Genomic DNA, 26,663 nt, shown 5'->3' on the forward strand with positions numbered 1-26,663 from the left:
TGCATGGCTATGTAGCGACCGCCACACATTTACACACTCTCACTCAATCGCAGTCTCATTAGCTCATGAGCTATGCAATGAAGTGTGCGTTCCCCTTCATCACTTCATCACTCGTGTGCATGCATGTGTGTGTATATGGCAGCTGCACAACATTCATAGCCTCCTGCTGAATTCGAAGGCTCTAAAAACAGCAGTATAATTGTCTAATCTTCCGCAGCAGGTGGTGCACACAGAAATAAAGCATGTGGAGCTGCAGCTTTCCTCTGACCACGAACAGCTCATTGTTTCCATGTGATTCTTGTTTGCAGTTATTCTGTTCGTGTGTGCTTTGGCTGTGGCTTTCAGTCCCCACATTAGCTCAGTGTAAGCCATCGTTATTCCAGTGAAAGAACCGGCTCAGGCCTGATTTCATGTCAGTAAAGTCTCTTTTCTTTTGTGTCTCGCTCTTTCTCTTCCACGTTGTGATTATGTCTCTAATCTCCTCTTCAGCCCTGCTCTCCTCTTTCTTAACTGTCAGAATGATTTTTAAAACAATCCCATGTTTTTGTTTGCTGCACTGATGCTCACATCTGTTTGAAAAGTGACGACATACTTATGCGAGCTAAACCCTGCGTTTGGAGAATAGATTGCGACTGTCCGTTCCCCAGATGCCGCTGATGTTGCAGATGTGCATTTTTTTCCCCACCTCTTTTTCAAAGCAACAGAAAAGCTGTGGTTAGCACAGCTGCTTCTAACTGAACACAAAGGAAGAAGGTTATTCATGTAATCTCATCTCCAAAATTATAATGTGATAAAAATGTGTAATTGTGCCTGAGAATTGGAATGATGGGAGTTTCTAAGCATATGTCAATCGTATCTGATACATGCGTTCATCTTTGGCCACAGGAAGAGCAAGATTACACCATGTCCAGGGTCTCCAGACCCTGCTGGACCCCAAAAGCCCCTAGTTAACTCTGTGAGTGGTGTTGGTATTGGATGAATGCAAATTTGGCCAAGATTTTGCACAATTAAAGAAGTTAACACCAATATTATTGCAGATTTTGAGAATGTGTCTTGTTGAGAGGCCCTCAGTCTAAATGTAGTAATCCCCAAAACTATATACTGGAAGTATTATTCCAGCATAGGAATACTGGTTGCACTGGACCTAATGGGAACTTGCACTACAATTGCAGGTCAGTCGTCAATAGGGTCAAGGGTCCCCTATTATTCTAATTGTATATGCCTTCTACTACAAATTATATTTCTTTTGTTTTTGCCAGTTAGATCAGTGATTAAACCTATAAAACCTTTCAATTTGATAGTTTTTCTCTCTTTTAGCATTCATATATCTGATTTTATCATTAGAAAACTGTCTATAAACAGATGGTATTTTGATTTAATGCCATAGTGTCCAATCAAGTAGAGATAATTGGTTTCTCAAGCTTATTTCATGAGTATTTCCTGTGTAATATAAAAGCAACAGAACCTACATGTTGATTCACGTTTCAATCCGCGGAGTGACAACGAGGAAACCCTGGGTGCTGCGGCAGCCTCAGCGCAGGCGCGGAAGGAGACAGCATCCTAAGAAGAAGCCTGCTCCCCGGGTCTACTTTGCACCGGCATCACTTGCGCCTCACAGGGAGACGGTTGGTGGAGTTTCACCAACGGTTACGATACATCTTGAGCCTGAATAATAAGCCTTTTTTTGATTTTCATCTGCAGCTTTGCCAAGGTGTTTGATGAAATTTGCCTTGCAAAGTGAAATTATCCCCGTTTCTCTTTGAATTTATATTTTAGGATGTTATGTTAGCTAGTTATTTTTTCTCATAAAGCAATATCAACTAAAGGGAGACATTTTTTTCTCTCATTATCAACAGTTTTCTGCCTCGCCCCCCCGCCTTAACACCAGCTCTTCTGGCTGAATCAAGCTTAAACAGATTCATCTTCTGAGGAGAGCCGACTGACTTCGCCAAAATGGGGGTAAGAGCAACATGTTTGTGATTTATTTTAGCTAATATGTGTAAAAAAATATATCGTTTCTGTTACAGTTAGCTGTACACTGTTGATTTGGTGACGTTAACGGTTAGTGAGTGTGTCCGTTAAGGAAAGGGTTAAAGTAAATGGAGGCACAAGTATGATGTTAAAACAACATTGAAGACGTGGGATATGTATGATTTGTTTAAGCTAGGGGCAACTGTTACCGCTATGTGGCAAATTGATTAATCCGCATTGTTGCATGATTTTTTGTCATTGTCCATCAAGCGGATCTACTTTCTCTCCGGAACTCACTGCATTAGATATTAATGTAATTTCCCACACTAAATCAATGCGCTGGAGGATATGTTAATAATGGAGATTGACGGATAAGAGAGGGTGTGTTTGGTGCCTTTTTCGGATGAAAATGCTCCAGATTTATCCGGATTAGACGCATCCATAACCAGTCACACGTTACAGCAACATTACTCACTGTGTATTTTCATCTCCAGCGCCTTTTTTCAGCCCTAAATCACATATCAAATATGTAAATGTTGCTGTCACCCGTAATGAAGTTGATCAATCAAAAAGCCATTTCCCACCTGCATAAACTGATTCATGTTCCTCAGTGGATGAGAAGCAATGGTGTGTGCATTCACAGTCACAGCTTCAATTATAATCACTGAGCAGAAGAAAGGAGCATCATTTACAGCAAGCACACATTGTTTTTTCTCCATTTGTAATCCGTCAGAGAAGCTTTCTGCTGCTGTAATACAAAAGAAATGTTATGAGCCACTGAACCAAACCAGAACACTGGCCCAGTGTACAACCAACCTCATTTTTTAAACTATAAATAAGCTTTCAATATGTTTTCATGGATTTATAACATGCATCTGCAATGGTGTGGCAGAGAGATGTGATGCTTCGTCCTCCGGTTCCAAAAAGCGAGATTACACCGAGTGAACATCTGGCAGCAGGAAGCCCTGGACCTGCTGCAGGCGATTGAGGAAATTCACAGCTCTTAAGCACAAGATTAGTCAGACTACATACTGACACGGCCGGGTCCAGTCAGATATGACATTGATTGTGCAAAATATTCAGGGGACCCACGCAATTACACACGGGAACCTGCTGCTGCTGAAAACCGCAGCTCTGCAGAATATAACACCATTCCTGCAAATCTGACTTCACTGAAATCATTAAATAAATGTCTGTAAATGTGTGTATTATAATGGGGAGCTACTAGAGGGTCGTGAAATTATTATGTGGAATATGAGATGGCAAAGTGAAAAATCAAGCTCAACAGTGGGCGTGGGCTGGGAATGAAAAGCATGCAGGCTCACATTTTTCCTGCTCATTTTCTCTCTCAACAATGACATAATGCGCTGGTGCGACGTGTTACTGTCACTGGCTGTGCTGGGCTTGGTGAGGATGTAGAAGCAGAGGAGGTGTGGGTACCAAATGGGCACAGACAAGTGCGTCAAAATGGTTCCTCAGTGTTGGACAACCCCCCCCTCTTAACAACCACTCCTTTAAATGTCGACGGATGGGTCCCAAAGGAAGGTGATACAGCCAACACCATCACGTCTCGTTTTACCCCAACAGCCTCTAAAAGCTCACTGATGTGTCAGGTCATGAAGGACATCCTGTTCCAAGCACTCAATTTAGAATCTATGATGTCAGTCCTGCTGAACAATCACTGTTACCTCCCTGTAGTGTTATCCAGTGTCTGTACTTAACAGGGGATGACAGCTTTGTATTGCTTTAGGGAATGCTGTACTTTCCCTTTGAGCCTTTACATTACAGTGTCAGGCTCTGCTGAGGTATATGTAGAGGCTGAAAAATGATGTGATCATGTGCTGGAGGATAACTGGCTCCATTCCTTCTTCGCACACGGTGTCATGATCATCACTGCTAATGGAGGCTGATGGGCAGGGGTTTCTTCCTCTGACCCACATCCGGGTTAGGGGGGAGATTGGGTATAGAGCGTTCTGTCATGGTTTGTGATGTGTCCACTCCGTTGCCCGAGGGGGCAATCGCTTACATCTACAGCGTCAAAGAGTGGAGAAGAGTGGTGCGTGCTTGTGTGGGGGGAAGTGGAAACTCCCAACTAATGGCAGGGGCTTGCAGTCAGTCTGGATGGTGTTAGAGGAGATTCGGGTGAAATGGTGCTATAGCGGAAAGGGGGAGGGAGACCACCAGAGGGAAGTTCAGTGAACAAGGCAACAGGCGGAATTTGATCCGGCCCAATCGATTGATGGGGGGTAATGATCGGGTTTGTGGGGGAGATGGACGGAAGAAAGAGAAGAAGCAAAGGTCAGCCACTGTTGGCCTCACAGGGCGGTCCTATTCAGAGAAAACTGACTCATGAGCCAGTGATTTTCTTAATGATGGAAAGAAAGAGAAGAGAGAGAGAGAATGAGTCACCTTGAGAAGGATACTGGGAAAGATGGAGGAGTAAAGGAATGCAGGAAGAGATGCTGGGATGCTGCCCGTGTGCAGTGATGTCACAGAGGAAGGAGCGATGGTGTAGCTTGAGAAGAAAAATGGAGAGATGCGCCCTGAGATGCAGAAGAGATATACAAGGATGAATGCCTCTGCTGATATCCCATAATGCACTGTGGTGCGTAAGCTTCAGAAGGAGAGCCAATCGCTGTGGGGTATGGATGGTGTGTGGTTTGGCTCTGTTTATATGTGTGTATTGGGACTAAACCTACTTTCATTCATGATAAAGATGATGTTTCATTTGTTGCCTCTTTAATGTAGCTCCTACGTTTTAGTCCATATAATAGTCTGTACTACTGCGCAGCAATATTAGTGCATATTATCATATCCAGTAGGTGTGACTGTGTGCATCTATGTAGCAGTACTTCACAAGTATGCTGTAGTGTCACACATGTTTCCCTTTAAAGATTGCATCTTCTGCAAATGGCCATATTGTGGTTTTAAATAGTCGTGCAGGCCTAGAGACAGCCCTGCTCTTGCACTACATATATAGGAGCTTGACCCATATATTTGAGACTGATTTTACAGGGGAAATATTCACTGATTACCAATATGGTGAATGTTAAAGTGAAATTTATTGAGCTAACATTTAAAAAGACCTTTTCAATGTTGATTGTGTAGTTTTCTTTGCTGTTTCATCGTATGTCGCTTGCAAAACAATTTCTTTGCCAGAAATGACTTTTAAATGAAATGGCTCTTGGCGCTGATTAAACCAGGCACATTCATTCATGTACACACCATTACTGTGTTGCACGTCAGGCAAGGCCTACTGCCCACTGACTTTACAAATCAATGAGAGAGCAAAACAGCCTGTGGCTCCTCTGGTCTACGCACAGCATTTTAGTCAAAGATAAAAAACTGGATCACTGGGGGCCTTAAATAAATGGTGCCCTCACTGCTCCAGTGTTAATTTGTATGCAGCTTTGGGGAATTGTAAGACAGAGAACAGAATCATTCAAAGTACACTGAATAAGAATGCAGAAACCATTTGAATTTGAACTCGTGCATGAAGGCACAAAGCATATAAACAGTTTTACTATGTGATTCTAGTGACGAGGCAGATGGTCTTGGGTTGAAGATAGAGGTTGTCCTGAGTACAGTACTTGTTGTTGATGTCAGTATTAATTTAATGTATGCAGTACCGGTACTCTAATGTTTGTTTAAGAGGTTTTCTGTAAGTTGGTGCCATTCCTTGAGCCAGAGTACAAGCAAGCATCGTGGAGAAACCTTACATATAGGCCTTATTGCCACTTTCTATTTCGGTCCAAACTGGGGGTTGAAGACAGCTGTCACACCAGCCTACCTCAGAGCAGCAGCTGAGGAGTGGGACCTGTTGGAGAAATGAAGTGCGATGGTTGTTAGGTAGGGATAGACCGATTATCGGCCGGTTACGTGTTGGAGTTTGTATTATTCAAAATTTTGACGCCAATATTTTAACTTTTACTGTAAATGAATATCGGCTCCGAATATCGGTTATCGGCCTCCTTGACTACTAATAATCGGTATCGGTATCGGCCCTGAAAAAACCACATCGGTCTATCTCTATTGTTAGGTGATTGTGTTCCGCCCACGGACTGTTTTTCCTGTATGCAACCAAAGCCTGCTGATTGGTCAATCAGAACAATTCATAAACCAAAATTCGGTCACGCATCTACAGATTCTACATTTTATGCAGAGCGACTGGAATAATTTGATAGTAATGTTGTGGTTAATATAGTTATTGTAGGTTGTATAGTATGTATATATATGTTCTCATGGTCATGGACTCTGTTGCATAATTGTTCTAGTCAATCAGTTGTTCATCAATACTGACTCGCCTACTGTCCTGTAATAGTTTCCACATGTGTGTGAGTGCCTGTGAATCCATACTGCAAACCACTGATCAGTGTTTTCCAATGCCATTGATTCTGTTCATCGTTTAGTGCATTGAACATTTCCTGTGAGGTCACTCTGACATCACTTCCCTTTTTGCAGGGGGATGTAGGAGTCGAGAGTAATAAGTAGTTTTCCATGCTGCGACACGAGCACACAGGAACGACAGGGAGGAAGAGCCCGAGAACAGCTCCTCTCCATAAACATTACGGCAGGATTACATAACACACATTAAGTGCATCATTAAAACATTTCAATACCCCCCCCTCCCTCCTTCACCTCACCTACAATTATGTTGATGGACCCAATGGATTGGGTGTTGCTAGGAAACCTCACATCCCCCATCTGTCACCCACTGGAAGTGGATGCTGTCAATCTGATTCTGTCAAACACTGCCATTTTCTATTCTCAGACATGCTGCTCTGCAGGAGGTGACACACTGCTAACTGATGGGGAACAGCACCAAATGTGCAGTCTGACACCATTCAAGCTTCCACTGTTAAAAAAAAAATAAGTACAGTAAACATACAATAAAATACAAGTCTTATCTAGTGCTTGGGGTTAAAATCTTATTGAGCGGCGATTGCAATAAGATTTTTATTAATAACAATGATAAAACATTTTGACATTTTTCTGGCAGCACAAACGGCAGCAACAGCCAAACGTCTGCACTTTTTTTTCTTGCACAGAAGTTAAAGTAGGCGTTCCCACCCACGTCCAAATGCAAAGCATTGTTTAAGCTGTCGGCAAAGAGAGTGGATGTCTTCTGTAAAAGAGAAAAAAATAAGTGGAACCAAGAAGCACCAAATCGATGTTCAAAGTGAACTCCTGCTGTCCCCCTAAGACGAGGACATTGTTTTTAAAAAGGCCAATGTGATGTCAAGGATATAGACGTTAGTGGCAGCTCAGCTAGCAGCCCCCTCACAGGACATCGTGTGTTTGCTGATGAGCTTTGGGGAGACACTGACTGTTACATTTGTTTAAGAGGAGGAGACCTCTGCAGATAAATGAGCTCCCCTTAAAATCCTGTTGAAAGATAAGCACTAAAGATCTAACCTAAAACACGAGCTGAGCTAATGTCAGAGGCAGCTCGTCCTGCAGTCCCTCCAGACATGCCATGTCTGCCAAAAACCTTCTGAGACACTGACCTTTAACATGAAACTGTGGCATGAAACCGGTTTTAATTCTATGTTCAGGATACTCCTCAAACCACCAGCATTAGGAAATATGTGTCATTGGACTGCAACAGTACTGAATCTTTCCAACCGCAGTGAAACACTAACGCCTCCTTTCCGTTTCGCGGTTAACCGCCGCCTCAGCCCGCTGCCGGAGTATGTTTTTATTTCCCTTACAGCGCGTCCCCCAGATGGTCAAACATCATCGACATGTGGTTACCGTAACAGCCCTAATGTATCATGATAGACATAGAGCTAATAATGTTATATCCCCCAGCCCTGGTCTTATAGAAACTCATAAGTAAGTCAGAACATCACGTCATCATCACACAGTCTGCCTCACTGTGCAGATGAGTCGATCAGAGTAGACGAGAGCAGAGAAACAGATGGGCAGCATGGAGGGAGGAGAATGTAAACAAAGTGGGAGGATGGAGGGAGGGATAGATGATGGAGGACCCTCCTGACTGTGTGTGTGTGTGTGTGTGTGTGGCAGTCCATCAGTATTTTCTAGGTCGCTCAGTCCACTGATCTGTGCTGTAATCCATTTCTTTGTGTGTGGGGTTACGATGATCCACTGTGGCACATCCTGAGCTCTGAAGCTCCGGCGGAGGCAGCAAAATCTTTCATTCAAAACTCTGAGCGAAAATTATGATATTCCGGTCACTGGACCAACATCAGATTTAGGCTAAGTACCAAGGTCTTATAGTATGGAGCTGCTGCTGGAGTTTACGATGCTTGGGCTGTGAATCATCATATGGGCAGCGATCTGCTGCTTTCATGTTAAATTACTGAGAACATAATGAACCAAACTCGCAATTTCCCTCATAACTGATATGGTAACGCTCACATTGAGCTTTATCTTATCCTGATCTTAAGCTTTTAATTAATGTCAGTTGTATATGTGCTTCATTTTGAAACCCCTCTTTGATTTCTTCATACTCAGACTGGGATGCACGGATCAAAATGTGGCTGTTTGACGACTGAGATTCGACCAGTGATTTCAGCAGATTAAAAAGTAGCTTATCCGCCCTTCCTCAGGCCTGCTGTGGTGCTCTGAGCCGCAGGCCAGGCAGGATACAAAGCACCGGCAGATAGAGCCGACTACAAATGTTTCAGCATGCACAATCCGTCCTGTATCTCAGCACAGAACATCTGGAGGCTGCTGGAACTCCCTCAGGTTTTACAGCCTGTAAGTACACTGAGAGCAGGCTGAGGAGGCGGTATGCAGGAAGATATCCCCTTTGTTACTGCAGTATTCTGCTTATTACTTGATGGAATTTGATGCAAGGGAATATTGGAACAACTAGTCCCATTAAAGCAGGATATGACCTGACATCCTCGTTGGAACTAACAGTGCAGCATCCTTATAATTAGGAATCTTTGTGCACTGATTTGATTCAGTGATGTCCTTGAAAGTCTTCGTCTGTGAAGTGAAAATTGTAGGGGGCGTATCTCTCCCTCGATAATGAGGCGTTTCCTTTCCTGCACCTCACCCTGCTAATATTTCTTTCATAGAGTGTTCAAGTATTTATGTTCCTCTCTGACATGTGTCCCCGGTGGGGCTGTGTGTGAGTCACTGGAGCTCGGGAGATTCCTATCCAGTGCGTATTTGACAGAAAACCAACAGAGCCATTGAAAGCATCGACAAAAGCAGCAGTAACAGAAGATTAAACTGATCTGACTGCCGTAATAGAAACGCAGCGTTTACTCGTATTTACCGCTGTGCAGTTCAGATGTATTAGGCTCTTCTGCCTTTGTACATCATTCGATGCTGCAGCACTGACGGGTCTGTTTACATGCTTGAGTTGGCCTTGTCGCCTCTGTAGTCATCACACTGAAGGGATGTGTGCACACGTCAGCAAGAGGGCAGGAAGGGAAGGAAGTGAAGTGGCAACAACAATTAATAACAGCATGTAATTAGGCCTGTGGGATGCATGCAATAACTGTATGACTTGTGATACGTATACATTGAATTGTGCATATTGTAGACACCGTTCCTTTGGCTTTGTATTGTTTGAGATGTTTTATACTGTAACCCTGCCTGTATTTGTGGCATGTCGTCCGTCCCACTTTGACACCAACTAATCTCAGGTTAGCCGATGGCTAGCTGAATGCATGGCCCATGTTTGCAGTTGCAGCACATTGCAGAAATGAGAGCAGTGGTTAGGTTCTCTTGTCAAGGCTTACTGTGAGGTGTTAATTCATGTAATCTATGGAATTAAACATTAAGTATGCCTGAAAGCTTTCTTACTGCAGAGTGAAACATGCAGAGTGTGTAAATAAGTGAATGAGTGAGGATGAATGAGAGACTGGGATTGAAAACCTGGGACACAGAGAGAGAGAGAGAGTGATGGAGAGGGATTATTGCTGTTCAGTGGGTTAATCTGTCAGCATAGTAAACAGAAGTAATCTCATGGCCTGCTGGACGCGCCTGCCCGGGGAACACTTCACCTCCAGACAGATGGCAACACACACTCTTACACACATAAACACACAGATGCACAAGTACACACCAAAACACAACACGGACAAATGCTCACGTTTGCAGTCAGGCAGAAGACAAACACATGTGCACAACTGCACAGAGGGAATACAAGTACTCACTGACCGACTCTATGAAGCAGACACATGCATAGAAGATTGTATACTCTATACAGTTAATGCACACATATAAGAACAAAAATACCAATATGGATTTTTAACATTGCACACACTCTTAAAGGGATAGTTCGGATTTTTGGACACCAAGTTGTATGAAATACTTGCTAGTAGCGAGTGGATGCAAAGCTTTTAGCTAAGTCCCGTGGTTGGAGTTCGGGCCGGTTCCGAACGTAGAATAAGAAGTTCTGGGTCATGAAACCAAAAAGTTTTACCCTACAAAAACAACACGCAGGCAATGATGATCCATTTTCAACACTAAATCAACATCCTATGATTTCATGTACTGCGTTTTTTTTTGGCACTATTTTCTCTCTTGACAAATCCAGTATCACTACGCCTGCTGCAGGCCGGTATCTCAGGTTCGCCAACCTAGGAGCTGTTTCACGTTCATTCTGACTGATTTGCGTCATCGTTGAAGCAAACATGTCGGACTAGGAAAGTGATGAGGAAGATTTATCTTTAACAGCGGATCCAACGAGACCTCTAAGGGCACGATCTGTGTCAGGAAAACGATGAAATACGTGCGGTGGAATTTTTTTTATAACTACAGCCAGGAAAATCACAAATTTGCTCCATTTAGACATGTGTCTAGCTCTGTGACAACAAACGTCGGCTCACAAGTGACCAGTTCCAACGCTTTCTCTTAGAAACAGCTGATGGATCACGTCACCTGAGAAACCAGGTGTAGTGATACTGGATTCGTCAAGAGAGAAAATAGGGCCAAAAAATGGAGCAGTAAATTAAATCCTAAGACGGTTTTGTGCTGAAAATGGATAACGATTGCCCGCGTGTTGTTTTTGTAGGGTAAAACTTTTTGGTTCATAACCCTGGCATCTCCCCGGAACTACTTATTCTAGTTTCATAACCGGCCAGAACTCCAACCACGGGACTCGGTCAGAAAGCTAATAGCTTTGCATCCGCTAAACTACTAGCAAATATTTCATACAACTTCTGAACTATCCCTTTAATAACAACAGAAATGCACAAAGACAACTTAGAGGTATGAGGATAAACAACCAGTACAGCAGTTTGTTTGGGTGGCTGTCAACATGTCATCACCCTGCTGGCTTTTCATCCAGTGAGAGAGAAAAACAGACGGTAAACAGCAGAAAACAGCCATTAAATCAGTGTGAAACCTGACAGCTTAGACTCATCAACATAAGAGCTTTCCCAAAATACGCCTGCCCTCCCCTCTCATCGCGCCGGTTTACTCAGAATATGACAGGACACGTTTATGTTAGGGCTGGATGGAGCTGAACAGCTGCCCGACTTTCACGGTAGAAAGTAGCCACAGCACAATATGAAAACACTCCAGGGAAGTGTCCATAATGTTAAACAGGCTGTTTAAATTCTCACCATTTCTAAGTTAGACGTCCTCCAGCAATGAATTCATTTAATTACTCATAATCCTGAACCCAATTAGTGTGTCGTAAATTGTCTCAGTGTGTTAGCTTCTGTGGCCATTAGTGGTTCAGCAGCTTAACAATCACTGTTGGTTTACATGTTCGCCTTCATCTCACACAAACACTGGCCTAACCTTACTGTATCCTATTCTTCTCTGTAAACTTAAGCTACATATGTTTAGTTACCTACGTCACAATGTAAGCTGTAAAGACGTACTTCAGATACTTGACTCTTTGCAACGTCACAGCTGCCACCTGCTAGAAAGAACCACCTGAGTGTTTGGCGAGTTGTGCAAGGTGTTGCGTTGTCGTGCATGTAAGGATTCTTTCTGACCAGTCACAGCTCTGCAGTGTTTAAACCTTTTTGCGCTGGCTCTTTTGGAAACCCGGCTGGTGTCAAGTACCAGGTACTTGTCCTATGCTCTTTTGCCAGCGGAACACTAAAAAATAATTGTTCCATGTTAGCAGAGTCAAGTAGGCCCTGCAGTGGGAATGAGGCATAAAAGTGTCCTCGCCGGACTTTCAACTCCTTCAGTTATTAAGATTAAAAAGTTTTACACACAGAGGGGCTCGCTTAAATTTGAGTCTACCTTCTGGCCCTTCATTCTGCCCTGATGTTTCTCTGTAATTTCCTTCTCTCAGACACAGCAGCGGTGTCTTCGGTCTGAACGGCAGCAGCCTAAATAGTGGTGGTGTAAACTGCAGGTGAAGTGGCCTCTTGAGACAGGCCAGTGCTGTAATGATACCAGACCTAATAAGGAAGTCTCAAGTTTCCCTCTCCACACCGTGGGGTTACATCTTATTTGGATCTCAATCTAGATGTTTGACTGGGTCATAATATGAAAGCTGCCATCCAAGCATGATATTAAAATCATTAGCACTCTTTGGCAGGGCTTGGGGGGCTGTCACCTGAGCAGCTGCTAACTTTAGCTTAGCTTCTATCTCTGATAAATTCAGATCCAGACATGTGATGATTAAGATCCTAGAAATCTCCCTTAAAAGTAATATTTTAATAAAGGACAGTGTTTATTGACGTTTTAATGTTTGGCTGACAGTTTAATGTCAAACATGCATCTCATAAAAGCTGCAAATGAAAGGTTTGTGTATTCATGATACATCAATGGTCACTGTTGTTAGAGAGAAGAGAGTCAAGGCTTTCCTTGGCCGTCTTTACTAACCAACTTTCAGGTGATTATTCTGTTTCATAGAGCATCTTGGTTTGGACTGAGTTGGTATAAAGTAGTGTTGTTGGAAAGTTCTTTTGTTTCAGTTAGATAAGAATGTCTATTTAAATAATGTTCAGTTAATATGACAAGACTAATTTCAGTGATCTCGTCTTTGTGTTGCAGTATGGACGGTCGGACAGCTACCGCGTGGCCACCACGCAGGACAAGGATGAGAAGGAGTCACCTAAGAAGAAGGGAGGCAAGGATCTGGATGACCTGAAGAAGGAAGTTCCCATCGTAAGTACACTGTGTCCTACTTCCTGTGACCTCACTGCTCAAGTTTGGCGTACCGGATTTGTGACAAATTCCCATAAATCTACTAATCAGGTGTCTTAAAGAGCCTTGAAGTCCCGGCTGAGTAGTGAGGATTTCATAGATAGAGCATCCTGGCCTCCCTCCAGCATCCAAAGAGCGACGATCCAACTGTAATGTAATCCCCCTGTTTAAAAAGGAGATGACTGAGACGGGGTTTTCCTGAGCAGCTGGTGAACAGAAGTGTTCCTCTTTGAGGTTTTGAGGTAGCCTGCCAGTCCTCTTTAATCCTGTACAGGGCAGGAAGCCAAACTGTCAGGAAATCCCTTTGTTATAAAACTATATGAGCTGGTAACACCTGAATTTCTTTGAAGAACATCTGTTTCCGTCTTTTTAAGTTCAATTCTATTTAATGTTTTTGTAGACGGAACACAAAATGTCTGTTGAGGAGGTTTGCCGGAAATACAGCACCGATATCGTCCAGGTGAGTTGTCGACGTCAGAAATTACCTTTTTCAACAAAAATGAAAATCAACGTTGTTTTATGTTCTGATTCAATAAAACTCTTAGAGCATTTACTTTATATAACAATGTCCAATTTACTGCACTGTTTTCCTTCCTCGTCTAATGTACCCTCTACCTCTTCTTGATTTTCCTCCTTTTTTCTGCTTCCTTTCTAACTTCTTCACCTCTGCCCTCTTGCTCCTCTTCATCCATCTTTCTCCCTCTCTACTCCCTCCACCCCTCTCAGGGTTTGACCAATGCCAAGGCAGCAGAGTACCTGGCCAGGGATGGCCCCAATGCCCTGACCCCTCCCCCCACCACTCCAGAGTGGGTCAAGTTCTGCCGCCAGCTGTTCGGTGGCTTCTCCATCCTTCTGTGGATCGGTGCCATCCTCTGCTTCCTGGCCTACGCCATCCAGGCTGCTACAGAGGACGAGCCCGCCGGGGATAACGTAAGTTGAGAGTTGTAGTGATGATGAACTCTCAGCCTACAACTGTTTGCGTATCATCTGAGAGAAGCCAGATATCAAAAACCACCAGCTGGGGGGTAAAGACTTAGAGAGGGATGAGCTGCTGCTCATGTGTGTCTGCTCCCTGTCCTCCAGCACATCACTCAAAAAGGCAGACTGCTGAGTCACTGCTCCTCAGGGATGCTGCTGTGTCAGTGATAAAGGTTGTGTCAGCAGTTTGTCCGAATCATGCCAGCTGACCCGTCTTTAGTGAGACAGACACCATCCTGTTAGCATCTGTTGTTGGCACGCCATGGGGAGCGTGTGACCTGTGGTGTTAGTAATGTCATGATAAGATGGGGAACGCGCATGGGTCAGCTCTGTTTCATGTCGGGTCAGAGCTCAGAGTAGAGACAGGGACTGAGGCTAAACGGCCATGACACACACACAATATGAAAAGATACTCGGATCAGACCACAGGGGACGACCCGGGGTGAGACAACAGCAGTGAGGAGTCAGCATGAGTGGCCAAGACTGTATCACCCCGCCAGAATATAAATCACACTGTGATAACCGGCTACAGTCAAGTCACATGGTACGGGACAAAGATGGGAGTGCATTTAAAAGATAGGACTGGTGATCCATGGACACACAAGCAAAGTCATAAAAGACAATAAGCAGATCAAAGGCTGAAAGATGTTTAGTGTTATTTCTAGAACTTAAACTTATATAAATAGCTTCTTTACCTGTCGCACTTCTCCAAAGTTCAGAGTTTGATGTCAGAAATGATGATAGTCAAGCTCCTGTCTCTCCACTGGTCTGTTGTTCTCGTCCTTTGAGATACATTTTTAGACAAAGAGAAGTCGATTAACCAATTTCTGCATTGATGAGAAAGTCTCATGTTTTTGTCTCCTTGTAGTTGTATCTGGGTATCGTGCTGTCGGCTGTCGTCATCATCACCGGATGCTTCTCCTACTTCCAGGAGGCCAAGAGCTCCAAGATCATGGAGTCCTTTAAGAACATGGTCCCTCAGGTACTGCACAGTCAGTGGTTTAACCTGGATATCTTGATGATTTGTTGGCTTTAACAAAAACATTTCTTTACAGTTAGAATGTAGCCAAACGTAAATGGTAAGAGAAGATGGAAAAAACCAGAGCTTCTTCATAGATAATGTTGGTTTTATACATATCTCTTCATATCTCTCTCTCTCTGTTCTCAGCAAGCCCTTGTGATCCGAGAGGGAGAGAAGATGCAGATCAATGCTGAGCAGGTGGTGGCAGGAGACCTGGTGGAGGTGAAGGGAGGAGACAGGATCCCTGCTGACCTCCGCATCATCTCCTCCCACGGCTGCAAGGTGGGCCTGAAACAGCTTTGTACACTTTCTTTCCTCAATGCTGTTCAAGTCCTGGTTTCTCCAGATTTGTATGAAATGAAATGTCTCGATCAAAACACAAATCATCTCCGAACAGCAGCACAAACTGTCATTAGCAGCACAGCAAACATGAGGAAAAAACACAGAAAGCAAACACAACCTGTCTCTGTCTCTCTCTCTGGCTTTGTAGCTTATCTTGAACGCTCTCAACAAGTTACTCGCTCCCTTATCTCCTTCCCCCTCTCTCACACACTCACTGAAGTGGTTTTCCTCCTCTCTGTCCAGGTGGACAACTCATCCCTGACTGGTGAATCTGAGCCCCAGACCAGGTCACCTGACTGCACCCATGACAACCCACTGGAAACCCGCAACATCGCCTTCTTCTCCACCAACTGTGTCGAGGGTGAGATCGTCTCTATCCAAAACCCAAATCATCCTTATTGCCTTCATATTGATGATAGTTTGTGTTAGCCACTGTCTGAGTTGTGTAAACATTTCTATATTTGTGCGTGTTTCTGTGTGTGTGTGTGTGTGTGTGTGTGTGTGTGTGTGTGTGTGTGTGTGTGTGTGTGTGTGTGTGTGTGTGTGTTCATTCATATGGCTGCGTACGTATGTTTGTATTGTTACGGTTCAGTGATCAGATAGTCGTGCAGGGAGTCCAAGGTCCTGGAAATGTGACCTCATTTAACCTCTTACCTGCTCCACTCCAGTTCAGTTCATCATGTTACTGGGAGGGTTACCGGGGAGCCCTGCACCTCAAACAATGCTCCTCGTGGTGGTAGACATGAAATGTAATGATATGTGCTGCCCTCTTGTGGACTCATCTACACTGCATAAAGTCAAGCTGGTCTATTTATCCATCTACACTTAGATTTTCTTCCTGATTTACTTCTGTAGTCCACTTCTGCTTCTTCTATTCTGGAACTGATAAAGAAATATGTACTTTCACTAAATGTGCTCTCTTTCCTCTCTTTCTTCAGGAACGGCACGCGGCATCGTTGTGTGCACCGGCGATCGCACGGTGATGGGCCGCATCGCCACTCTCACCTCAGGCCTGGAGACTGGCAAGGTACCATATTCATCATTAGTCATTATGTGGGAACAGTCTGTCATGTCATTCACACGTCGCATAATGGAGGTTGCTGTTACTGTTGTGCCGTTTTATTGAAGTTTTTCAGCTGCTCTTTCATGGAGTAACTTTTAATGTAAAGACGACAGCTTGAATAAAACATTTTATGCAGTTAGTAAGTGTTCTCGATCAGTTCCCGATGATCTTTAAGAGCTGCTAAAGACTGAAGTGATCTCACATTTTATGGCTTCAGTAAAGAGTTTCAGCTTCTCAGTTTTGTTTTTGTAAAAACTATTTTCTTACTCTCCTCTTCAGACACCCATTGCTAAGGAGATCGAGCACTTCATCCACATCATCACAGGGGTGGCCGTCTTCCTGGGCGTGACCTTCTTCGTCCTGTCACTCATCCTGGGTTACTCCTGGCTGGAGGCCGTCATCTTCCTCATCGGTATCATTGTCGCCAATGTGCCCGAGGGACTGCTGGCCACCGTGACTGTGAGTACTCAGAAGTATGCGCAAGTGTATTTGCATAGGTAAGAAAGTTAGGGTCTTTTAATCTGTATGAGGGAGGATATGTTAGTATATCAGTGACTGTGAGTGTGTGTGTGTGTGTGTGTGTGTGTGTTAACAAAGTTATTGAAGTGTTTTGTTTCCTGCTGAGTTTCCAGTTTTTCACAGACTTGGGTCAAACAGTATTTCTTGTTTTTGTGGAGAAATCCAGAAAGCTGAACAAAATCATAGAAAAGTTACTTTTTTTTCTCACAGTTATGTTTTAAATGTTTCTCCATGAATTGTACATTTTGTACCACCAGAGGTCCCTTTTCTATCTGAACACCCCTCATCTCACAAGCATCGGCATTAAAACTATGTATTTATTGTTTTGTAGCCTAAAAATGTGCCAAACTCTATTTTAGATTAAGCTAATAACGTTTCACTACTGAACATTCAACATGTCGTGCTAACAGTCAATGTGACAGATTTCCCTCATCGGCCTGAGGTTTCACCCACGTCTGACTGTGTGTACAGTTGTACAGTCGTGTGTGCTGTTCGATTGTGTCCCTGCTTCCTGAATCTCCGTGCTTGTGTTTTTTCAATGTGTTGTGATGTTATTGTACATTGTGTGCATCTGTGTGTATTAGTGTACCTTTGTGCATTAACATTGTGTTTGTGCGGTGGAGGTATTGTCTCTGTTTGTATATCTCTCTCTCCATCTCTCTCCTCTCTCCCAATGCAGACCCATATGTGTCATGTGTGTCTCTCTCTCTCTCTCCATCATCCTCTTTGTATGTCTCTCTCTCTCTCTCTTTTCCAGGCTAGTCGCGGTGCCGTCTGCAATGACAACGGCTAAATAATGTAATGATATTAGGCTATAGTGACTGAATACGGCCTCCTCTGCTTGGCCTTTGCTAGTTCTGTTTGGCCCATAGGTCTTGCCGTACTTGGCATGATGACATATAATGCACCGCTGCTCTGCTTCACCGCTTCACTCGTTCACGCCTCATTTTCTCTCTGCATCGCTGTTTTGGCTGTTTTTTATTTTTAGAAAGAGATTTTGACTTTAGTGCATTTTGCTGTAGAGGGACATTTTGGTTAGCAGGATGAACATCTCCAGGTGTCAGGGCGGCTGGTTCTTGGGTATGGTTAAAATCCTCAGGTACAGTATGGCACTGAAGAGTCTGCTCATTGGCAGAAGTACTTTAACACCTGGAGATGTTCACCTGTGCTGCAAGTTCACCACGTAGATACTAATTATGATTTCTCTGTCTTTGGTTTGTTTCTATTCTCTCCTTTTGTCTGATTCATTGACTTCTGTCCTCCTTCCCTCCTTGCTGTTACGTCCTCCATCTTTCTCCTCCCTTCTTTGCCTCTCTCTCGTGTCTCCTCTCTCAGGTGTGTCTGACGCTGACCGCTAAGCGAATGGCTCGTAAGAACTGCCTGGTAAAGAACTTGGAGGCCGTTGAAACTCTGGGCTCCACCTCCACCATCTGCTCCGACAAGACGGGCACTCTGACCCAGAACAGGATGACCGTGGCCCACATGTGGTTCGACAACCAGATCCACGAGGCCGACACCACCGAGGACCAGTCTGGTGAGATTATTCCCTCTGTTTTTTTATTTCTATTTAAATGGGAAGTCTTCAGGTACAAGGCATCTTGGGTTTTACACTTCTCAAACTAAACATAAAAAGCCTAATAGTCTGAGTGAAGCAGAGAACAGAAGAGTTACAATGCAACTGTTGCTCTTTTAGCAGAAATCTGTTGTATATTGGTTGATAAACTCAATCTTTCCTTTCCAACTTGAAGCAGATATGTAGGCTTTGTGTCTTAAAGCAAGGTAATTTAATGCATCATATTTTACCGCTTTCTCCTGCATGCATTGATACTTGCATATCTTCCTGCAAAAAATTGGAAATGTTGTGGCTGAGTTTCTCTTTGGCAGCATTAATTACTAGTCAGCATCCAAAATAAACATCTGCTGAGTGCTAAATGCTCATAAAATGCATGTTTGGTAGAAACCCTTCACAGTAGCCCCTTTTACACTGCCAGTTCGAGGCGGGATTATTACGCCTTTGTAACGTCTTCTGAGGAGGAATGGTGTGGCCGAGACGTTCCGCCTCTGAGCCGGCATCGAAGGTAGCAACAGAGGCGAAACGGTGTCTGTGTTAACAGCGGAGCCGGCAGGGCGGAACAGCTCCATGTGCGTATTTGAAGCACGCGCTGTTTGTTTACACCTCGCGCACGTTCTGCTTCCGCAACGTCAGAACGCTGTGAAAACGCACACTGATGTGTTGCTTTGTCCAATGTAAAATAACAAAGGCTGCCTGACGGTGGAGCTTCGTTACGGCGCAGAGGCGGAAACGCAGTGTAAAAAGGGCTGTTGATTGGTACTGTTTGGTTTTATTAAATCATTGCTCTAAGAATGTTGTTTAGCTTGCCGTTGCTAAATATTTCAATGTTTAAAAATGCATTCACAGGTCTGAACAAGGTGTCAGGCTCGCTGCACGGTTTATGAAAGCATCTTGACAGTTCTTGAGACAGAATGTTTACTTGAGTAGTTTTTGGGTTCGGTTGAGGTGGCTGCCCTCCTTGGGTAACTGCGGAAGCATGAGACAGTAAATAACTTGTACTGTTTTTGTGTTCATTCTTCAGGCTCCTCCTTCGACAAAAGCTCCACAACTTGGGTGTCTTTGGCCCGCGTCGCTGCTCTGTGCAACCGTGCTGTGTTCAAGGCTGGTCAGGAATCTCTGCCTATCCTCAAGCGCGAGGTGGCCGGAGACGCCTCTGAGTCCGCCCTGCTGAAGTGTATCGAGCTGTCCTGTGGCGCCGTCAAAGCCATGAGGGACAAGAACAAGAAGGTGGCCGAGATCCCCTTCAACTCCACCAACAAGTACCAGGTTTGTCCCCTTTTTTACACATTCAACTAAGAAATGATGCGTATGACCTACAATGATTTGTAGTTAACATTTAAAACCAATACATACTTCTTAAGTGGTTCCAATCTTAACGCTAAGATTTGTTCCCGTCAGCTCTCAATTCATGAAGGTGAAGATGAAAATGACAACCGCTACCTGCTGGTGATGAAGGGAGCCCCAGAGAGGATCCTGGACCGCTGCTCCACCATCATGGTGCAGGGCAAGGAGCAGCCCATGGACGACGAGATGAAAGAGGCTTTCCAGAACGCCTACCTGGAACTGGGAGGACTGGGAGAGAGAGTACTGGGTGAGGATGTTAGAAGATAGAAAATAGGTCATGACTTATAATGGAGCTTTTTGACTGGATTTGTTCTCCTTCCTTCAGGTTTCTGCCACGTGTTCCTGCCAGAGGACAAGTATCCCAAAGGTTTTGCCTTTGACACAGATGACGTCAACTTCCAGACAGACAACCTTTGCTTTGTTGGCCTTATGTCCATGATTGACCCTCCCCGTGCTGCTGTGCCTGACGCTGTGGGCAAATGCCGTTCTGCTGGCATCAAGGTGGGCACCTTTTAAAGCTGCAGAGGACTTAAAAAGTAGACCCTAGCAACAGTTTTATAGGAACAGCATGAATTGTTTCCCCTTTTCTCATCTTATTTGTACCTCAATTGTGTCTCTTTCATTTCAGGTCATTATGGTGACTGGTGACCACCCAATCACAGCCAAAGCCATCGCTAAGGGTGTGGGCATCATCTCAGAGGGCAACGAGACAGTGGAAGACATTGCTGCACGCCTCAACATCCCTGTCAGCCAGGTCAACCCGAGGTAAGACAGAAAAGTACAGTGAAAACATGTAGCCTCACATGAACTGCCACAGCACTGTAGCTTTGAAGTTAGATCTTTCTATACAGCCGTATACAGTAGTTCCCTTTGTAGCATGTTTATATGAGATTATTTCTGCTTTATCTCTGCTGTGCAGAGATGCCAAGGCCTGCGTGATCCACGGCACAGATCTGAAAGACCTCAGCCAGGACCAGATGGACGATATTCTGAGGAACCACACAGAGATTGTCTTTGCAAGAACTTCCCCACAGCAGAAACTGATCATCGTTGAGGGCTGCCAGAGACAGGTACATCCACTGTGCATTCACATCCATTAACATACAGCTTGAGGTGAATATGTACCAGCTAACAAGTGCATTTAATTAAACCATTAACTTTGCGTATTGTCATTTTCCATTAGGGCGCCATCGTGGCCGTGACAGGTGACGGTGTGAACGACTCCCCTGCCCTGAAGAAGGCCGACATCGGTGTTGCCATGGGAATCTCTGGCTCAGACGTGTCCAAACAAGCCGCGGACATGATCCTGCTGGACGACAACTTTGCCTCCATCGTCACTGGAGTAGAGGAAGGTGAGGGATGGAGGAGAGAACGGAAGGTGGGAGAGGGGAGTGGGAAAAAGCTATGAAGAAGGAAAGATTGAACAGATGGAGGGAGGATTTTCTAGAAAATTGTTGTTGTTTTCTGAACTGAGCAGAACTATTTACACACCACCTTCCCCTTCACAGGCCGTTTGATCTTTGACAACCTGAAGAAGTCCATTGCATACACCCTGACCAGCAACATCCCAGAGATCACCCCCTTCCTGTTCTTCATCCTGGTCAACATCCCTCTGCCTCTGGGCACCATCACCATCCTCTGCATCGACCTGGGAACTGACATGGTAAGAGACACAAACACACACACATACACAGGCAGAGACACAGCACTGAGGCACACAATGTGTTTATCTCCAGTCAGGCGATAAAAATGTGACAGCCATTGTTCTTCCACATGCTAGCAGGTCATGCATGCACAGTATACCAGTAGAGCTCAGTGGTACACACACATGTGGACTGTATACAGGTCAGACAGGTACTCAGGTGGCAGAATATATACTGTCATGATGGCTTATTATGAACAGAGCAACAGATGATTTTGTTCTGCATAGATAAGATGAATTTGAAATATGAAACTGGAAATATTTTGAATTAAAAAAGAAAAAGATACCCCCAAAAACAGACTGCCACTTATATTCAGGATTTTACGGTAATTTTAAGGGTTTAGGGAATTGATGTAGGTCTGGTCTAATATAAATGTTGAAATTGAGACAAATATAGTTAAAGACAAAAGATTACTTTCAGTCAAATTCTAAAATAAAAAGCTTTCAAACACTGAGCCGAGCTCTGTGAAGACAACTCATTTCTTTGCCTGTAGCTGCAGTGAACCCTGTAAACACCTACAGACTTAAGGGAAACATTAACTGTAACAGCCTTTCATTTTTTCTTGTTTAACTTGCACCTCAATATTAAATAAACATAACACAATCTAATTATTGAGCATCTAAAATCTATGTCTTAAAGATAGCTGCGGGTCATGCTCAAAGAGTACAGACACAAAAAGGACACTAGGTGGCAGCGTGGGACCAGACTAGTTTTCCATGCTTTCAAAGTGTGGCATGCTAAACCAAAACAGAACCAACCCAGTAGGTCATGTTTTAATTGACCGAGCTGCACATGAAATCACAAATGAAACCACTAAAACAACCGTGTCTCCTCTGTCAGGTACCGGCCATCTCTCTCGCCTATGAAGCAGCAGAGAGTGACATCATGAAGCGCCAGCCCAGGAACCCCCTGAGGGACAAACTGGTCAATGAGAGACTCATCAGCATCGCCTACGGACAGATTGGTAGGTGCCATGTTCATGTCAGTCCACACACAGTACAAACTGCAAACAGTGTGAAGGGTGCAGCTTTTATCTCCACTGAATTATAAGTAATTTTGAGATATTAGTGCAACTACTGTCAAGATGCAAGAAGAGGAAATCTGACAGCCTTGACTGACCCCATGTGTTTTTATTCTGTCGTCACATCATGGTTTACAGTTAATTGCTATGTGTAGGATTACAATGTCAGGCACTTATCCATGAGTGACCTGGCTGTTTGTGTCTGTAGGTATGATCCAAGCTCTCGGCGGGTTCTTTGCCTATTTTGTCATCATGGCTGAAAACGGTTTCCTGCCGTCGGTGCTCGTCGGAATCCGGCTCAACTGGGACGATCGCTCCACCAACGATCTGGAGGACAGCTACGGCCAGCAATGGGTATGACATGAATGTTTATTTGTATGATGGAGCTTTGTTTAAGTGACACTTTCCTTTTGAAAAGCTTTTAAACAGACTTGTTTAAACCCTTGTTTCTCTCTTCCTGTCTCTCCGTCCAGACCTACGAGCAGCGTAAGATCGTGGAGTTTACCTGCCACACAGCCTTCTTCGTCAGTATCGTGGTGGTGCAGTGGGCTGACGTCATCATCTGCAAAACCAGACGTAACTCAGTGTTCCAGCAGGGCATGAAGTGAGTCAAAATAAAAGAGTTTGTCTGAATAACAAAAGTGCTGCATTAGATGGATGGAAGGAGCATCAGACTTGTACACACTTGACAGAGTTACTTATCAGACGGGTAAACCATTTATGCTTTAGCTAATGACGGCCAGAGCTAATGTTTTTGTTCATCCAATATATCAGACTTGGCTCATTACCTGGTTCTGTACCAGCTGCTCTGTTCTGCAGGCACATTTATAGAGCGGGCACACAAACATGATACTTAACTCGTATTCAGCCTGCAAGAAATCACATTTGGCGCCATTTAATGATCCAAGAGAACATTTTGTAACTCATGCAGTCATCTGTTTATTCAAGATGTTTTTTAAGATATTTTTACTTAGCATTTCCCCCCCTCTTCTCATGTGTTACTTACTTTCTGCCTTCATCCATCCACCCACGTGTGTGCTGTGATAAACGCTCTCCTGTCTGTCTAATGTCTCTTTCAGGAATAAGATTTTGATCTTTGGCCTGTTTGAGGAAACGGCTCTGGCTGCTTTCCTGTCCTACGCCCCTGGAATGGACGTGGCGCTACGGATGTATCCGCTCAAGTAAGAAACGTTGCACATTTTTTAATTCGGCAATTTAATGAGACAGCACGGTAACAGGATATGCAGGGCTGCCTTCAAAAACAATTCCTAGTGACTCGAAGCCAGTTAGTCATTCACCCTCACACATTCATGATAGTAATTTAATGATGTAAATGAATATGTTTGGGGTGCTGGTTTAGCTCAGTGGTTAAAGCACCCGCTCCATGTATAAAGGCTACAGTCCTCGACACAGAGGCCCCCAATTTAGCTCCGACCCTCAGCCCTTTTCTGCGTGTCATCCCCTCTCTTTCCTTCTTTCTGACTCGATCCACTGTCCCGTACATTAAAGGCAAAAAAACATCATCTTTAAATATTTATATTTTTGGGGTTCATGTTCGAAGACTTAGTTATTCTAAAGTAACATTAAAACTGTGCTGCGAATACAAACAAAAAGAGCCTTTGAATCTGAATGCATACACTAAGTGAGCTGCCTGCTAACAATAACAATGCTAATAGCATGTACAGTTATGATTCTGAATGTGTCGAAATAACCAGCAAGGAGATTGAACAGTGTCCCTCAGAGCTCTATCTACTATACAAGGACCAAAGCTAGGCTATCATGATGAATTATAACGTCACTGATGCTCAGCCTCCAGATAGTTCTACTTCAACAAAGAAACAAACCTTAGAAACACTTTTTTACAACATATTTTTTTTACTTCAAATTGACGACTAACCCACCAACGAACGAGTGTTTTCTCCCAGTTTCAACCCAAACACTTCTCTGACTCTCAGTCATCATCTCTCTCTTCAGTTCAATTCAATTCAAAGGAGCTTTATCAGCATGGGAAACATACGTTTACACTGCCAAAGCAAGTGTCCAAATAGAAATAAAAATTATTTTATTATATAATAACTTAGAAAATATGTGGCATTTAACTTAAAATATAAACTGAAAATGTTGAATTCACTCTTAAAAACATAAACACAGAAGTAAAAATAACTTAAGATAAAATAGAAAAATGTCGACAGCAGTTGAGTACAAGAAAAGTGAAACTGTGTAAACTGTCTTTCTCTCTCAGGCCCAGCTGGTGGTTCTGTGCGTTCCCGTACAGCTTCCTCATCTTTGTTTACGATGAGATCCGAAAACTCATCCTACGTCGAAACCCCGGAGGTAAGACAACACACACTGACACGCTCACAGGTGCTGTGTGCGTGCAGTGTTTCAGCTGCACGGCCGTTTCTTTTAGTGGATGAATGTTTTTGCAACAGGCATTACTTCTTGTGATCCTGCAGCCTTGTGCTGTCATACAGAAGAAATACAGCCAGTTGCACACTTTGAAATATACTTCATAAAGTAAAAGTTGTTTAGGATATTAGGGTGATAACTTCTCTCTCTTCTCTTCTTCCTGTTTCCCTCTCTTTCTCTCCTCTTCTTCTCTACAGGATGGGTGGAAAAAGAAACATACTATTAAATTATCAGCATCATTTCCTTCTCACCCGCCCTCCCCTGAACTCATCCCTCCTTCTCTATCTCCCTCTCTCTCTCTCTTCCTCCTTCCCTTCATCCAACACACTCAAACTTTACAAGAAAACAATGTTTACACCTCCTCTCCATCCTCCCACCCTCCTCTCCCAAAGAAACAACAAAAACACACAAATGCCAAGACGACGAGAGGACCAACGACGGAGGAGGAGAGGATGTGGGAGGGTTAAAACTCCTCCCTGTCCTCTCCGTCCCTCTGTCCTCTTTTTTTCTATCAGCACTAATCTGCCAGAAACACTGTTGTGCCGATGCGTCTTACTGCACTTTTAGCTGCAGCAACTCACGTGTGCTCAATCTACACCCCTGTGTAGGTCTGAATCGAGAATATAATTACAAGAGTAAAGGCGAAAACGTGACTGTTCCACTGCGATCACTCGTGCCGAGCAGAACAACATGGCAGCTCCCGTCTCGACTCCCACACTGGCGATTCGAGCCGGTGGGTGTTAGTGAGCCGCCAGGATCCAGCTCTATAATCACTGCCATTTCCTGCCATTCGCCAGCTACAACTTAACTTCTCTCTCTTTCTATTTCTACCAATTCACTGCCAATCTTCTACTGCCGTCCTCTCTCCCTTTTCCTCCTCTTCTTCCTCCCTTCTTTCCCTCCTCCCCTACCAATAAAGAATCAAGCTCACCGTAAAAATAAAGCACTAACTCGCTCGACAAAAATGTCCCCTCCTCTGACCCCTTCCCTCCTCTCTCTCTCCTCCCTCCTCCTCCCCTCACGTGTTTTTTTTTCTGCTTGTGTCGTTGTTGTTTTCTAATAGACGACTGGGTGTTTTTTAAAAAACTAAATTGTTCGTAAAAGTTTTCTGTTGTTTTTTTTAAAGTTTGATGTGGGTCTGAGAGCTGTTTGTTTTCATTCGGACATGACAAAGCACACCGTCTTTCCCTCTTCGCCCTTTCCTCCCCCTCTCCCCTCCTCACCCTGCCCGTCTATCTGTCCCCGATTGTCTGTCTGTTTGTGAACACCGTGCAAACCCTCCGTCCTTGTAAAATTCCACCAACGTTCACTTCCTGCCTCCTCTTATCCTCCCACCCTCACCCTGCCCGCCAGCTCTCCCCCCTGAACCCAACCCAACCTCACCCCTCTTAAAAAAATACAATCTTTCTGTGTCCTCGGAAAAAGAGATTTCTCTCCAATTTCATTGTTAAAATCAGTGGAAACATGGAATAAGGCTCTGTACCTTAACTTGCGGAACAGCAGCAAAAAAGAAGAAAATGAAATAAACAAGAAGGATCTCTCTTTTTTCACTTCGGTCTCCTGTTTGTTTTTGTGTGCAGTTTTGTCAGAAAATGGAAATAAATGCTGTGACCAACTCA

At 44.0% G+C, this 26,663-nt stretch overlaps 1 protein-coding gene across 3 annotated transcripts; it reads left to right on the forward strand.

The window, feature by feature from the left end:
- Nucleotides 1-1,619: 1,619 nt before the first annotated feature.
- Nucleotides 1,620-26,663, forward strand: atp1a3a (ATPase Na+/K+ transporting subunit alpha 3a). Of its 3 annotated transcripts, XM_069680905.1 has the most exons (24): nt 1,620-1,711; nt 1,857-1,959; nt 12,919-13,032; nt 13,472-13,531; nt 13,798-14,001; nt 14,918-15,031; nt 15,218-15,352; nt 15,656-15,773; nt 16,351-16,439; nt 16,755-16,934; nt 18,330-18,528; nt 19,589-19,833; nt 19,966-20,158; nt 20,237-20,412; nt 20,540-20,676; nt 20,831-20,981; nt 21,095-21,263; nt 21,420-21,574; nt 22,455-22,578; nt 22,844-22,989; nt 23,109-23,239; nt 23,715-23,816; nt 24,878-24,969; nt 25,242-26,663. In XM_069680905.1, the coding sequence occupies exons 2-24, from the start codon at nt 1,954-1,956 to the stop codon at nt 25,268-25,270; spliced, it is 3,069 nt and encodes a 1,022-aa protein (XP_069537006.1). In that variant the 5' UTR covers nt 1,620-1,711; nt 1,857-1,953; the 3' UTR covers nt 25,271-26,663. The 3 variants fall into 3 exon arrangements, with proteins under 3 accessions (XP_069537006.1, XP_069537005.1, XP_069537007.1); XM_069680904.1 differs by having other exon boundaries at nt 1,620-1,959; XM_069680906.1 differs by lacking the exons at nt 1,620-1,711; nt 1,857-1,959; nt 12,919-13,032; ... (5 more) ...; nt 16,351-16,439; nt 16,755-16,934 and adding an exon at nt 17,466-17,792.

Source organism: Semicossyphus pulcher, unplaced genomic scaffold, assembly GCF_022749685.1.
Source record: "Semicossyphus pulcher isolate SPU_LCO1_2020_fin unplaced genomic scaffold, fSemPul1.0.p SCAF_5, whole genome shotgun sequence".
NCBI classification, from domain to species: Eukaryota; Metazoa; Chordata; class Actinopteri; order Labriformes; family Labridae; genus Semicossyphus; species Semicossyphus pulcher.

Coding starts and splice junctions, on each gene's coding strand:
- atp1a3a (XM_069680904.1), top strand. Junction 21,575..22,454: donor TCGACCTGGGAACTGACATG/GTAAGAGACACA, acceptor CTCCTCTGTCAG/GTACCGGCCATCTCTCTCGC. Junction 23,240..23,714: donor GTGTTCCAGCAGGGCATGAA/GTGAGTCAAAAT, acceptor TGTCTCTTTCAG/GAATAAGATTTTGATCTTTG.